This window comes from Pleurodeles waltl, chromosome 2_1 (genome assembly GCF_031143425.1).
Source record: "Pleurodeles waltl isolate 20211129_DDA chromosome 2_1, aPleWal1.hap1.20221129, whole genome shotgun sequence".
Classification (NCBI taxonomy): domain Eukaryota; kingdom Metazoa; phylum Chordata; class Amphibia; order Caudata; family Salamandridae; genus Pleurodeles; species Pleurodeles waltl.
This window is the reverse complement of record NC_090438.1, coordinates 374273033-374287531: the sequence shown is the minus strand read 5'-3', so window position 1 is coordinate 374287531 and position 14499 is coordinate 374273033. Positions and strand designations below refer to the sequence as shown.

The window sequence follows — 14499 nt, the reverse complement described above, 5'->3', positions numbered from 1 at the left end:
TTTATGGGTCTCAGACCATACACTGGGCCATAAACAGCAGTGTCCCAAAGTTCAAAGAATAAATACCAGCAATAAATCTTATCAAAAAATGGGCAGGGGCATTTTCCCAACCTCTTCAACCTATTGATTATATGTATATAATCATGTTAATAAAGTATTGAGCCAATTCCCTTATAATAGATGTAGTATGACACATGACACCAATTGATAAGCAGATAGCATTTTTATAACTAGGAAATGCATCAGTGTTAGCACAGTGTTAGCACACATAAGCCAATTGTTTGAACATCTGAAGTGGCCAGGGATTAACTTAAGAAAATAAGTATTAGGACCCACAATTTTGATTAGGTGACTGCTGTCGATGCTGCTGCATGCTGTGGATGCTGAGTACCAGGGATGACAAATACTAAAGCGGCCTAGTTTTTCTTCCATCATATGCCTCTTTTTTACATCCTTAGCTAACTATTGCAGGTCATTTCCAACTTTGCTGTCTACAGTTGCCACTGGTTCCTATGTTTCTCTTGCTCCTTTTTTCTTTCCTTTCATTCTTTTTTCTTTCTTGCTCTGAGGCAAAGTCTGATGATGACAAACTTTGGCAAAGCCAATAGGTCTTGCCTTTGTGGCCCATTGGCTATGCCAGAGGTTTCTAGACACACTGTTCAGAATCTGACGTGTGTGGCCCATTGGTCCTGAGAACACTCACTTTCGATGATCTGGGGGAGTATAGAAGGAGGTGGACATTATAAGACCATAACTTTTCCAGGGCAAACTGGTGCAGGAATTTGCAGAAGGTGTAGATCTATGCTACAGAAGGTGTTCCAACTCCAAGAGGAGGAAAAAGGTTGAAAAAGAGTGGGCAGCCTCCCCGGGCTGTGAGGCAGCCCTGCCAAGTTTCCCAGCTCCATGCGTGATGTGATGCTCCAGCCCAGGTTTTTTTCTGGGAATTGTAGTCTTGTTTATTTCATCATAAAATGTAACTACAAGTCTCATAATTCAATGGAAAAAAATTGTTCTAGAACAGCACATCACACATGGGCCTGAGAAACCTGGCATCTATAATGAGGTGCACAAGCAAACACATGCATGTGATTTAATGGGAAGTGAAACTAGGGTTTTTCTCAAACTCTTCAATAATCTGCAACTGTGTTTCTAAGGAGCTACTCTCACAGAGGCCAGCACTTTAACAAACAATTCAATAAATAGCCAAACAGGATGCAAACAAATGTCACATGTAGGCAAACACAAAAACATAGAAATAGCATACAATCACATATGTGTAGACAAAACTTGACATGTATGAACCTGCTCATGCAGTAGTGTGGTGAAATGGATGATCCAAAATCAGATGCAGGATCATGGTTATCATGCACTTTTAGCAATCAGAAGAGTACGGAGCTCAGTTAATCCCATGGGCACCCAGGGCAGTGTGTGGGGGTGACGAGCAGTGAGGGGGAGTGCTCAGCACTCCCCTCAGAGTGCATTTGTGTGTTGGCCGGCCCTCTCCGTGTGCCAAACACACATGCGCACAGAGCTCTCTTCAGCCCAGCAACACAGTTCTGCCTGTGAGTGCCCTGGCTGGGCGTTCCCAGCCAATCCTGACACTGCGCAGAGCAGTGTCAGGATTGGCACAGGGCAGGCTGGAAGCCTGTGCCTGCAGCACCAGCGAGGAAGCAGAGGAGCAGAGCGCAGCGACAGAGAAGGTAAGTGTTTTATTTTTAATTTAATATTTATTTCCTCTTACTCCCAATCCACCCCGCTCGTCGCCCCGCCCCTTCCATGCCCTGCGAGCAGCTACTGGCCTCTCCCACACACCACCACTGTTGCTTTGAATACTCATCAGTATAACGTTCCTTTGCGGCTCACCTGCCAAATACCCCTATTTCACGTGTGACAACATCTGCCACGTCATGCTGTATTGCTAACTATAAATTGCATTCTGGAACTTTTAGTTTCTTTGTTTTTGGACTGCTAAAAAGAGCTAGAAAACCTTATTAAGCTAAGTGTTGCTGTCTCCAAAACAGAGCTAGCCTTGGTGCTGGTGGCACCCTCTGCGGCAGTGTTTGTTGGCGACCCCACAATAACCATCACAGCCACGGATTGCCTCACTACCACCCTTTAACAGTGCCCCTCAAAACTAGATCCCTCCCCAGGCGGAACATTAATCACCAGAGTTATTTTGACATTTTTATTGTTTCCTGAAATTTCTGGAGGCAAGAAACCCTGCAGAAGGTGCTTCTAAATCATAATATACTTGCAAACACGGCGCTCCTACCCAGAGTCAGCCCCAGTGTGAAGGCACCGGTCGCACTGCCATAGAGCCATCCGTGCTCCAAAAGCTATGTCTGTCTGAACACATGCCACAAGACCATAAGAACAATCTAAATATGTTACTGCATTTTATCACCAAAGAATGGGAGGGAGGATTTTAGTTAAATGAATCTCCAAATGTCTTGCTTCTCACCAATCATTCATACACTTTACATTTTGTTTATAACATAATGGGGAAAACTGCAATTCACAAAACGAGACCCTCTGTCACTTAACACAAGCATCACTTGAATTGAAAATAGTTAAATTACTTCAATTAGTAGCACTCAGCACTTTTCAAATAAAATCTTTGGTGAAGTGGTTTAGTTGTGCACAGACAGCAGCTCAAGCCCTGAAAGGCTAGGAACATGCCTATGCGAATTACAATAAGCAGGTGTTAGAAATGGGGTTTCCGGTTGCCTACGGTGTGCACCTAAGCCAGGAAGAACCCACCTACTCTAGTCAGGGCAAGGGAGTTACACGTCCAAGATAACCCCTGCTCACCCCCTTGGTAGCTTGGCACGAGCAGTCAGACCTGTCTCAGAGGCAATGTGTAAAGAGTTTGCACAACACACACAACACACGTGACGCACTATCCCCACCACAAAGAGAACACAACACCAAGTTATATGAAAATATACTGTATTGTACACAACGCAATTATTAGACCAAACATAACATGTCAGTAAAATCCTGCTACCTTAGCAGTTGTCAAAACGTTACACACTAGTTACTCTGCGTAACCAGTAGTAGTTACATATAACACACAGGTTACTTATTATTCTGCAACATAAACAGTAGTCAGGAATCACATTATTACAAAAAATGCACTTGTCATAGAAATATCATAAACGCCCATATCAGGAACATTATAAAACATATGGCAAGTGAAAAAACACATATTAGCATGTTATGCCCATAAAAGGAACATTAGCAAACATATATATTTAACATAAAACTGCACAGGTTAACCTATAAATCCCTCATGTCCATACTAGGAACATTTGAAGATAATAAGTCCAAAGAAAGTACCTGTTTTTATGATGAAGGCACCTCCAGTGCCATGAAGAGAACAAATGAGGGCCCCCGGCGCTCCTGTGTGCAAAAACGGGGGGCATTTATGCCAGGGGGAGGGGGGTGGCACGCACCCCCTCTGTTTCCTTAATATTGGGCCCCTCCTGGGGCCCGCGATCTCAGAGGGCCCCTCGTGGCCTCAGCTGGCCCTCCAGAAGGGAGGGCCAAAGCCAGCACCACGATTGGGGGAAGAGAGGGGTGCCACGCACCACCTCCGGTTTAATAACAGGCCCCTCTTGGGGCCCACGATCCCTGGGGGCCCCTGGGCCTCAACTGGCCCTCCTGAAAGGGGGGCCCCAACACCAAGGAACAACAAGTGTGGCTGCCAATGGGGGAGCCTCAACCAACTCTCACGGGGCCCCCAAGGGAGACCTGTGGCGCGGGGGGCCTCTAGAGAGGCTTCCGCCCGCAGTCTCTCAGGGCAATATCCGGGCTTTATTGGGGCAGGGGGAGCCTCTGATGACACTTCCTTCCCCCGCCCGGCTTCACTCTGCACACTGCGGCCCGCCCGGGACACAAAAGATGGCAAGCACCATAGTGGGTGCCTGCCTGTGCCCCGGGGGCGCTGCTCAGAGCGCGCTGCGCTCTGGGGGCATGGTAGGAGCGCGCTCGCTCCTTTTCTTTACTCGATAGTGCCCCGGGGGTGGCAATCACAGTGCGCTTTGGACGTGCTTCACAAAGGCAATCTGCCCGGGTCGCAATCTCGGGCAGCAATTGCCATGAAAGCAATCTGCACGGGTCCCGGCCGTGATCTCCAGCGAATGACAAAGCGCTCACCAGTGCAAAATTTGGCAAAAAGAAAGTGCTCTCAAGGTGCTATGAATTTGTTGCAGGGGTCCAGGACCACAGCACCCAGCCCCTGGGGGACAACCATAAAAGAGAAGGGGAGAGGAGGTTCCAGCCAGTTACAACTGGTTCTGGGAGTGCCCCTTCTCTCCTCCAGCACAGGCTCCAAACATCAGTTGGGGGTAAATGACCCTATTGTGTGAGGCCAGGGCACAGCTTTTGCAAATGCAGGTGTGCCCCGCCTCTCAGCCCAGGAAGACTATGCAGTATGCAGAGGCACCTCTGTGACACCTCCACCCTCCCTGTGTAAAGGCTGTCTGAAAAGTATGCACAAAGCCCAACCGTCACTCTGCCCAGACATGGATTGGAGTCAAGCTGCAAAACACCAGAGTCATAAGCACTGAGAAATGCTCACTTTCTAGAAGTGGCATTTCTGTAATAGTAATAAAAAATCCACTTACATCAGCTTTTCTTACCACCATTACAACCATACCAAACATGCCTACGCTACCTCCCATAAATCAGACAATACCCCCTACACATAAGGCAGGGGCATTTCCAATGCAATCCTATGAGAAGGCATTACTCACAGCAGTGAGACACCAAGTTAGGCTGTTTGTCACTGCCAGGACAGGCCACGCAACCTGGCACATGTCCTGTATTCCACATACATAGCACCCTGCCCATAGGGCTAGCTAGGCCTACCTTAGGGGTGACTTACATGCAGTAAATGGGGAGTTCTGGGCCTGGCAAGTAAATTTAGATGCCAGGTCTTCTGTGGCAGAAAACTACCTACACAGGCCCTGCGCTAACAGGCCTGATACAGGTTTGAAAGGCTACTTAAGTGGGTGGCGCAAGCAGCGCTGCAGACCTACTAGTAGCATTTAATTTACAGGCCCTGGGCATAGAGATACCACTGTACAAGGGACTCACCGGTAAATTATATATGCCAATTAGGTATAAGCCAATCATGCCAACTTTAGATGGGAGAGCACCTGCACTTTAGCACTGGTCAGCAGTGATAAAGTGCTCAGAGTCCTAAAGCCAACAGTGAGAGGTCAGAAGAAATAGGAGGAAGGAGGCAAAAAGTCAGGGATAAACCTGCCACAAGGGCCAGGTCCAACACAACCCCCTACCAGCCTAAAGGCAGGGGAGAACAATCAATACCTTGATGGGCTTCCCTGATTGGGGCAACAGAACATGGACCCTGGCCCGCCACTGCAGGGGCACGCTCCAGTTCTACGCCAACCTGATCTCAGTTGATTCTCTCTGTCAATGCTTCCCAGACAAACTAGACTAACCCACGAGGGCTCCCTAGCTGCCAATGGCCAGAACCAGGCCCCAGGCCATCTAGGAGCCTCTGGTCTCTGAAACCACAATGAGGGGGGGTGGCAGCCCCAGGTGCATAGCAACCTGTCTCCACTCCATTTCCAGTCATTTCAAGGAGTCTACCCTGTCACTAATTCACCAACCTAGGGTCCGCACCCATAGGTTCCACAAGGGCTAGAGGTGAGGCTCTCCTCCCTCTACCCCCTCCTTCTAGGATTCTGCCCTCCTCTCCTAGGAGGGGTATCACCAGAATCCATAACTGCCAGGACGCTGGGTACAACCGTCCTGCACAACTCTCTCGCCAGCCCAGGATCACTACCTGGCGACTGACGACCCAACCCAGGGACGATATTCTTGGGTTGCACCGGGGTCCGAAGTGAGCTTCCCCCTCCCTGGACCCCACTTCCAGGGTTCCGCATCTCTCCGCCTTGGGAGAGGCCACCAAAAGTTCTGCAAGGGGGGCGAGCACACCAACCGCCCCCCCCCAACCAGGTCAGAGGGTACCCCTGAACCTGTCTACCCAGTCCATAGTCAACACCCTCAGACTGGACCTCACTCCCAGAGTTCTGCATCTCCCCACCTTGGGAGAGGCCACCATGAGTTACACACAGGGGTGAGCACACCAACCACCCCCCAGTTTACCCCCTGAACCTGTCTACACAGTCCAGGGACGATACCCTTAGACTGAACCATTGCCCAGTGAACCAAGACTTCCTTGGGAGCACACCTACCCCCTGCCAGATCAGAGCTTACCCCTTGAACCTGACCATCCAACCCAGAGTCACCACCCTGTGGTTGAACTATTGCCTGGCGCACCAGGACTTCCTTGGGAGCACACCTACTCCCCATCAGGTCAGAGTTTACCCCTGAACTTGATCATCCAACCCAGAGTCACCACCCTGTGGTTGAACCATTGCCTGGCACACCAGGACCTCATGGGGGGCACAACATGTAATGGGAGGGGTTTGGAATCTCATGTTTTGTCTCAGAGGAGAGGGAGTGAGGGTGGGCTGTGTCCCAGGATGTCCGAGACCCGGTCTCATAGTCTGGTTGGTTCCATGAGTGGACGCCAGGATGGGAGCCTAGCCTGCACCGGAGGGCCAGCTGCTAAGAGGGATCCCATTTTCCTTTAACCACTGACGTATCTCACCCCCCTCTTGGAACCTAGGTACCAGATCTGTTGGTATGTGAGGAATATCTTTGCTACAGCACTCTACATTGCGGCTACCACTGGACTCCACCTGCAGCGCTGGTGAGTACAGAACCTTCAGACTGCACTCAACAGCGTGTCTCTCTGTGGCAAAGCCCTCTCAGCCTCTGCCATCCTCTCCTGTACTAAGGCCTTTTCCACCTCAGCCCTTCTCTCCTCCACAGCTAGGCACGCTAACTGTGATTTCAGGTCTCTCTCTTCCCGCCTATCTCTTAGCTCATCATGCGTCAAGAAATGAGAGGTAGCCCTGCTTTTTACACTGGACCCAGCAAGGGATTTCCTATCACTGGCTCCTTTCCTGTCAACCGATGTCCCCGCCCGGTCATTCTCACCCTCCTGATCCATCTCTCCATCGCTCTCTAGGGATGAGGTCTGAGAGCCCTCCCATTGGGAACCCTAGCTACACTCAGGATCCTCTGGGTACCCCCTAAGCACACTCTTCCCCTGGGCATATGTCACCAACCTTTCAAAAAAATTGATTAAGAGATCTCCTGAGGTCCCCTTCCAATAACAGCCCTCTCTCTCTACAGAACCACTTTAATTCCTCCTGCGTGTAAAATGGCAGGTCCTCTAAATGAAAGGTTGGCCCCATTTTGAAAAGATACAGTGACAACAATTGTGACAATCCAAATACCCAAGCGTGAGAACTGAAAACAGGAAAAATTACCAAAGAGAGAAAGTTAAGAGACGAAAACATGTTATGGTCTAACGCAATCTTTGTAGTGAAATAATGAGTCACAGTGGTATTGTGCAAGCGCAACTCCTATCCTCCCATTGGCAAAGTCAATGGGTCTCGGTTTAGGAAACAATTGTCTTTGCAAATGAAAAGTAACTGGAAAAGGAGTTGGGCAGGTTTTGAAAAGACATGGGGGGACGAGCACACTAATGACATAAAGGATACAGAGAGTGGTGGAGGTCAGAGGATGTGGCCTTATGGGCCAGGGCTTCCGACTTTGGAACTGGGGAACTAGATTTGAACCCCGGCATGGGCTCAACATCTAGTGATTCTGGGCACATTGCTTTTATTTAATCATTTGTGATGGTGTTAAAAAATTTGCAAATACATGCATTGGCAATCTTAATAAATGTATAGTATGCCTGTGTTACAAAAAAGGAAAGCAGATTGACTGTCTGGGAATAGTCATGTTGAAACACTTATTAAAAACAAATTGTCTAGCCTAATAAAGTCATTTATTTACTTCTAAATAAAAGAAAGCATTTTGCATCGATAAAAAACAGGAAAAACAAATGAAGAGTCTGGGTGTGAATGTAACAAGAGAAGACATATTATTCCATCCAGGAATAATATTGAAATGCTTATGACAAAAAAAATAGTCCTTTGCAAAAATACGAGTAACAACAAAGACAATAAAGAACACATGTACTTGGTCCATGCTCCAGGGAGACGCTAACACAAGAAAGGAAGGGAAACCTACAGGAGCTAAGCAACCAAAATATTGCAAAGGAGAGTGACAATGAAAACAACCAATGGTATTCTGTGGGTGAGTTGCATACCCACTGACTAGTAAACAATATGTGTTGCAGCACAATGTGCTGTGCTAGGCAAGACCCAGGAAATGTATTTTGGGCCTCAAAAATGAGTGCCTGTGCCCAACACCTGCAATGACCAGCACACATTAAGCACTTAGGGTATTTTTCAAACATAGCATTATCTCACAAAGATCTGTCAGAAGGGTTGGGCATATAAGGTATACAACTGGCATGGGTAAAGTTAAAAGGAGCATGGCAGTGTTTTGATAATATATACTTTTCCTGTAAATAAAACACAAGTGAAGCAGAAGCCACTTTGGGAGTGTAAGGCTCACTTTAACATAAAAGTCATCAACTGACTGCATAATTTTTAGGACTGTGGAGAAAGAGAACTTTGGTAAAAGTAATGTGATACAACAAAATATCTCAGTAGAAAAAACCCACTCTGAAAACTCTTCCTTGCAACCCGATTGAATCATTCTATAATTGGTTCTGTAAATGTGATCATAGGCACAAAGCTCTGGTTTGCATAATGGGCTCTTTTACACTAAATCTGACAAAATATTGTACTGGAGATTATCTGCTTAAGCTATTGGTACTTCATGCTTCCTCCTAGTGAACCTGTTCATAATAGTGTCTGACTGAACGCAGATCTGCTGGAAGACTATCGAATACAAAAGGATGGATCTTTTCCAATATGTGCAATATGTGCATATAAAAGACAAATGTCTTCTAGAAATATGAAACATTACATACAGACATTTTTGTCTTATGTTAATAAAATGATGCATATCATAACTTTGTATCCCACAATGCTCAAAATGTTTTGTAAAGGTTGTTTTCAGCAGAGTCTATTTTATATATCATTTATACAGCGAGCTGCATATGAGTGAGGGCCTGGTTTATGATTTGATGGACAGGTACTCACAAATGTGACAGATATCCCATCCAACTAATAACAAGTGCCACAGAATACACTGCATTCCTAATAACGTAGTGTTTGTGATGGTGTAAGCTGTCGAGCACACTCCAATTCAGGCCTTAAACCTGTTAAGCACTGACTTAGAAACTGTGGGGGTCATTCTGACCCTGGCGGTAATTACCGCCATGGCGGAGGTCGGCGGTAGCACCGCCAACAGGCTGGCGGTGCACCGCTGGGCATTCTGACCGCGGCGGTTCAGCCACGGCCAGAAACGGAAAGTCGGCGGTGTCCCGCCGACTTTCCGCTGCCCTTGAGAATCCTCCATGGCGGCGGAGCGCGCTCCGCCGCCATGGGGATTCTGACACCCCCTACCGCCATCCAGTTCCTGGCGGTTCTCCCGCCGGGAACAGGATGGCGGTAGGGGGTGCCGCGGGGCCCCTGGGGGCCCCTGCAGTGCCCATGCCAATGGCATGGGCACTGCAGGGGCCCCCGTAAGAGGGCCCCAAAAAGAATTTCAGTGTCTGCCTAGCAGACACTGAAATTCGCGACGGGTGCAACTGCACCCGTCGCACCTTCCCACACCACCGGCTCAATTCTGAGCCGGCGTCCTCGTGGGAAGGGTGTTTCCCGCTGGGCTGGCGGGCGGACTTTCGGCGGTCGCCCGCCAGCCCAGTGGGAAAGCCAAAATGACCGCCGCGGTCTTTCGGCGGGAACCGCGTGGCGGGCGGCGACCGCCGTCCGCCGCGGTCAGAATGACCCCCTGTATGTCTTAGGAGCCAATTTAGATTTTGGTGGACCGATTACAGTTCGTCAGGGTGGCGGAGGACATTAACTCCCCCACCCTGACAGACTACCGTCTGCCAAATTTAGAAATTACCCCCAGACCAGCAGCCATCTCTATACCTTGAAAGGACCCATCGTCATGGTGGTTTCCTTCAAGGTACAAAAGTTTGGTGGACAGCAGCTGTCAGTTTTGATGGCCGTCCACCAATCTTTCTGCATTTTTAGTTTTATCAGAAACCAGGAGTTTGTTTCTGAAAAACAAAAGATTACTGATCTTCCTCACGGCATGTCAGGATCATTATTTTTTTTCTGTCCCTCATTGCCAGGCTATTCTTGGTAGTGAGGGACAGAAAAAAACACCACACGATCTGCTCTAAATAGAGCGACCAATGAGATGGCTTTACTCTGACTGCTCCGAATCCGACGGCCCTACTCAGTTGGGCAATCAGAGTGAGCGTTCTATTGATGGAACCAAGAAGGGCTCTGCTGATAAAAAGCTTATAGTCTGCCTGTCTCTAAATAAGGCGAGTAGATCAAGAGTTTGGTGTACAGGGTACCCTTTCCATCAAACTTTAAATCAGACCATCAGATTCAAATCTTTAGTGCTTTTCTATCCCCATGAAATGATAAGTGTACCTTTCTACATGAGATAAAGCTTTCCAAAGTAGTGAAGGAAAAAGTACCAACCAATTCTGTCCTGTATGTTGTCGAGTTGGGAGGGAGAACTGGATACACTACTACTCTGATGAGAAGAGCCATGGCTTCCCGGCCTCTGACTGTCTTCCATAGATGGAGTTGGAGAAGGACTGTCGTGAATTCTTTCCTAAAAAAGGAAAAAATCAAGAAAAATATATTATTACATTTCTTCCCCCAAACTGATCACATGTACTGGATAACGGAATTATTTTATGGAACTAGTATCAGAACACATTTGACAGCCAATAATACCATTTTTTTCACGTTATAACGCAAGGGATTTAGGGCCACATGAACAAATATCAGGTTTTGCAGCTCACAAATTGCAAGTGTTAGCGACTCACAATTTGCGACTCCCAAAACCTGATTTCCAACAGTGCCAATGACACTGTTTGCGATTCCCAATGGGGTTGCAAATGACTTACCTCATAAATATTCATGAGGTAGGTCGCAATTTGCGACCCCATTGGGAATTGCCGCACTCACAGGGATGGTGGCCTACTGCGGACAGCAGACCACCATGTCTGTGACTGCTTTTAAATAAAACAGTGTTTTTGTTTTGTTTTTATAAATGCAGCCCGTTTTCCTTAAAGGAAAACGGGCTGGATTTAAAAAAAAAAAAAAAAGTTTTCTTTTCACTTTTTCAGAGCAGGACCTCTGCCTGCTCAGATTTTTTTTCTTCCAAATCCATTCACAAAGGGGAAGGGGTCCCCTACGGACCTCTTCCCGTCTGCAGATGGGTTAGCACCAATTGAAATTGGTGCTAACAATGATTGTTTTGAGACCTCATTTACGGTCAAAAAACAATCATTCATTGCACTGCGACTCACAATTAGAAAGAAACATTTTGGTATGTACAGACCCTATTTTGCAATTCGGTAAACTATTTACCGGATCACAAAATAGGTTTGCAAGTCACAATTAGCAAGGGGGGTTCCCATCCTACTTGCGAGTTGCAGTGGGATGTAGGATTGTTTTGTGACCGTGAATGCGGTTACAAATCAATCACATTTAGCACCAATTTCAAATTGGTGCTAACCTATTCCCAAACGGTAAGGAGACCCCAGGGGACCACTTCCCCTTTTTGAATGGTAGCGAAAATATTTTTTCAGAGCAGGCTGCTCTGAAAAAATGAAAAGAAAACTTTTAATTTTTGTTTTTGAAATGCATCGCATTTTCCTTAAAGGAAAACGGGCTGCATTTAAATAAAACACTGCTTTATTTAAATGCAGTCATAGACATGGTGGTTTGCTGTCCCTAGCAGGCCACCATCCCTGTGAGGGCGGCCATTTACAATGGGGTGGCAAATTGCGGCCTACCTCATGAATATTTAAGAGGAGGTAATTTGCGATCCCATTGGGAATCGCAAACAGTGTCATTGACATTGTTGTTCATCAGGTTTTGCGACACAATTTGCGAATCGTAAAACCTAATATTCATACATGTGACCCCTGGCCCTTAATACCTAACACCGAGAGCTTAATAAATCCTAAATAAGGAGTAACCAACCTACGTCAAGAAACTAACTCCAACCTTATATGAATTTATTGACATATGAGGCACACCGAGTTATGGAGAATTAGGTTGTTTATTGAATGCTTTATTTATTTTTCTTGTATATGCAAGAGTTGTGAAAATCATAATTATAGCACATAATGTTTAAGACAGTTTAAAGCTGAATAAAAAGGCTTATGTGATAACATCATATGAAATGGTGAATAGCAATAAAAGAGATCCTGAGAGTTTAACCAAGCAACACCTGGATCCCAAACAGTGATCAAGTTCGAGGTAACAGTTTTGATCGCTAGGCATATTATCAATATAAAAAGGAAAAGGCTGACTCAAATTTTACAATAACAAAGGTGTTTCTTCGGCGAATACATCACTTACATACCCCTGCCCTGTACACTCAACTCAGATCCCTGACTTTCCGTGCCCTCTAGCCAACTGCACTTCTGTATGCTGTACCTTTTAGATACAAAAAGTCAAAAACGTCAAATATGTTCAGTCGATGAATAAACAAACTACAAGCCACTTCTCTCTGAGACCTCACAAATCTAATATTTTTTTAGCTACGTGAGTAGTGCCTCATGAGGAAAGGAACTACAATAAAATACATTTTTTTGCCGAATTTGCCTGTGACCTTAGGCATAATCAGTGGTCATGGAACCTGAGGTACAGTAAAAAATACCTAGTGGTGCAATATCCAGAGGTGTGGTCAGAGGGTCTTTGTCCTGAAAGGTGTTCTTGAGAAGGAGAAGTTAGAGATTCAAGAGTGTGTTGAAAGAATATTGGCAGTGGAAAACCAGAAATGAATGGTGTCAGCAATTTAAAAAAACAGGGCTCTGGCAAAGGCCTGAACCAAGAGAGTGTACGACCGTAGATCCGGTGCTCCGCTTCGGTCACCCACACTGTGGAATGGAAACAGCACCTTTTCTATGGTCATTTTTCTCCCATCTCCAGTGATGGACCCACAGTGAAGGAAAGGTGACAGAAGCAAATTGGAGGATTGAGAACTGTGCCTGTCGCCAGCAAATTCAGAAAGACATGAGGCAGTAGATGCTTGGAGGGGCACATAATGGTAGCCAGGTGCAGCTGAAGTGTGCAGTGCGAAGGAAAACTAATCCTGCCGAAATTTGGACGGAGGTGAGGCAGCAGAGTGAAGACACTGATTACAAAAGAAAAGAATTAAAAGCAGAATTTACACTGTGTCCCAAAAAGATCTGCGAGGTAAGCAAAAACCTAGCCACAATAGGTAAGCAAACATGTGAGCTGCATCTCCTGTACACACCAAGAACCAGCAAGATAGCGGGTGGTGAGGCCTATGAGCGCTGACGGGGAGCAGTGAATCCAAACCAGATGGCCAGAGGGAGTATGGTAGTCGTCTGGAGGCTGCCAGAAACTCAGACATGTAGGCACTAAAAGAACACAGTGTCCAATCAGGAAAGACAGCAGGAGTTGCAGAAGAAAGGGGTGGTAGAGAGGGCAAGACAGGGGGAATGGACCCATGCAGAGACAAAAAGCGATATCTTAGGAGCATATAAATAACCAGTCTGAATGCAAAATGGAGCACCCCCTACCAAAGGGAAAATACAGCAGGATGGGAGGCTGCTTGATAGTGGAGCGGATGCTAATTAACATAGGGCCAGGCCACAAGGCAGTCAGTCACTGAAGATTGGGTGGAATTTCAGAACTAATCACACATCTCCTGGCTTGTAGGAAGTGGCTCATGCATGATTAAAAAAAGAGGGGTATGAACCAAGAGTCACTGTGGAGAGGAGATCCTGAGCACTGAAGAAGCCGCACACCTGGTGGAAGACAAGCACCCACTAAATCAATCAGCCAAAAATGTTAGATTTCACATTCCAAGCAAGAAGGTAAATTGTATGATATTCAAAATTTGACCAAATGTAACAATGGAATAGCTTCTCAAATCACCTTCTCCAGGCAATGAAAATACCATGAAAAAATAGAGCATGAGAAACGTTTGCAATGCATAACCCCATTTAAATGTTCTGTATCACATATTCAATAGCTGGGCCAGAAAACCTAGAGATCCCAGGCTGGAGTTTTTGCTACTATTATGATGAAATCCTGTACAAATTTGAACAACATAATGGCAGTTAAAACAAACAGAGCCCCACTATTAAAGCTATGGTAAAACTAAACAAAGCCTTGAAGCAAGACCAACATGAGCTCTATAGACAGCTCAGCAGCCCATTCTCAAAAAGGGACCCAGTGTGTGACGAAGCAGGAGATTTTCAGTTAACACACATTTTAATGGAGCAGTTGTTCATGACAGTCAATGATGAAATTTCATCTCTCAAGATGGGCTTGCAGAGAAGACTCGGGGACATCTGTAGAGACAAAGCAGACCTGGGAGAATGATTAAGCATGCTGG

The 14499-nt window shown here is 46.4% G+C and overlaps 1 protein-coding gene across 18 annotated transcripts in view; it reads right to left on the bottom strand.

Annotated features, from left to right (window-relative positions):
• Positions 1 to 14499, bottom strand: part of DACH2 (dachshund family transcription factor 2) — a 732802-nt gene that overhangs the window by 138990 nt on the left and 579313 nt on the right. For all 18 annotated transcript variants that reach the window (XM_069212664.1, XM_069212678.1, XM_069212666.1 and 15 more), the window contains one exon: positions 10590 to 10725. In XM_069212664.1, coding sequence (XP_069068765.1) covers positions 10590 to 10725 — 136 coding nt within the window. The remainder of the gene's footprint in view (positions 1 to 10589; positions 10726 to 14499) is intronic.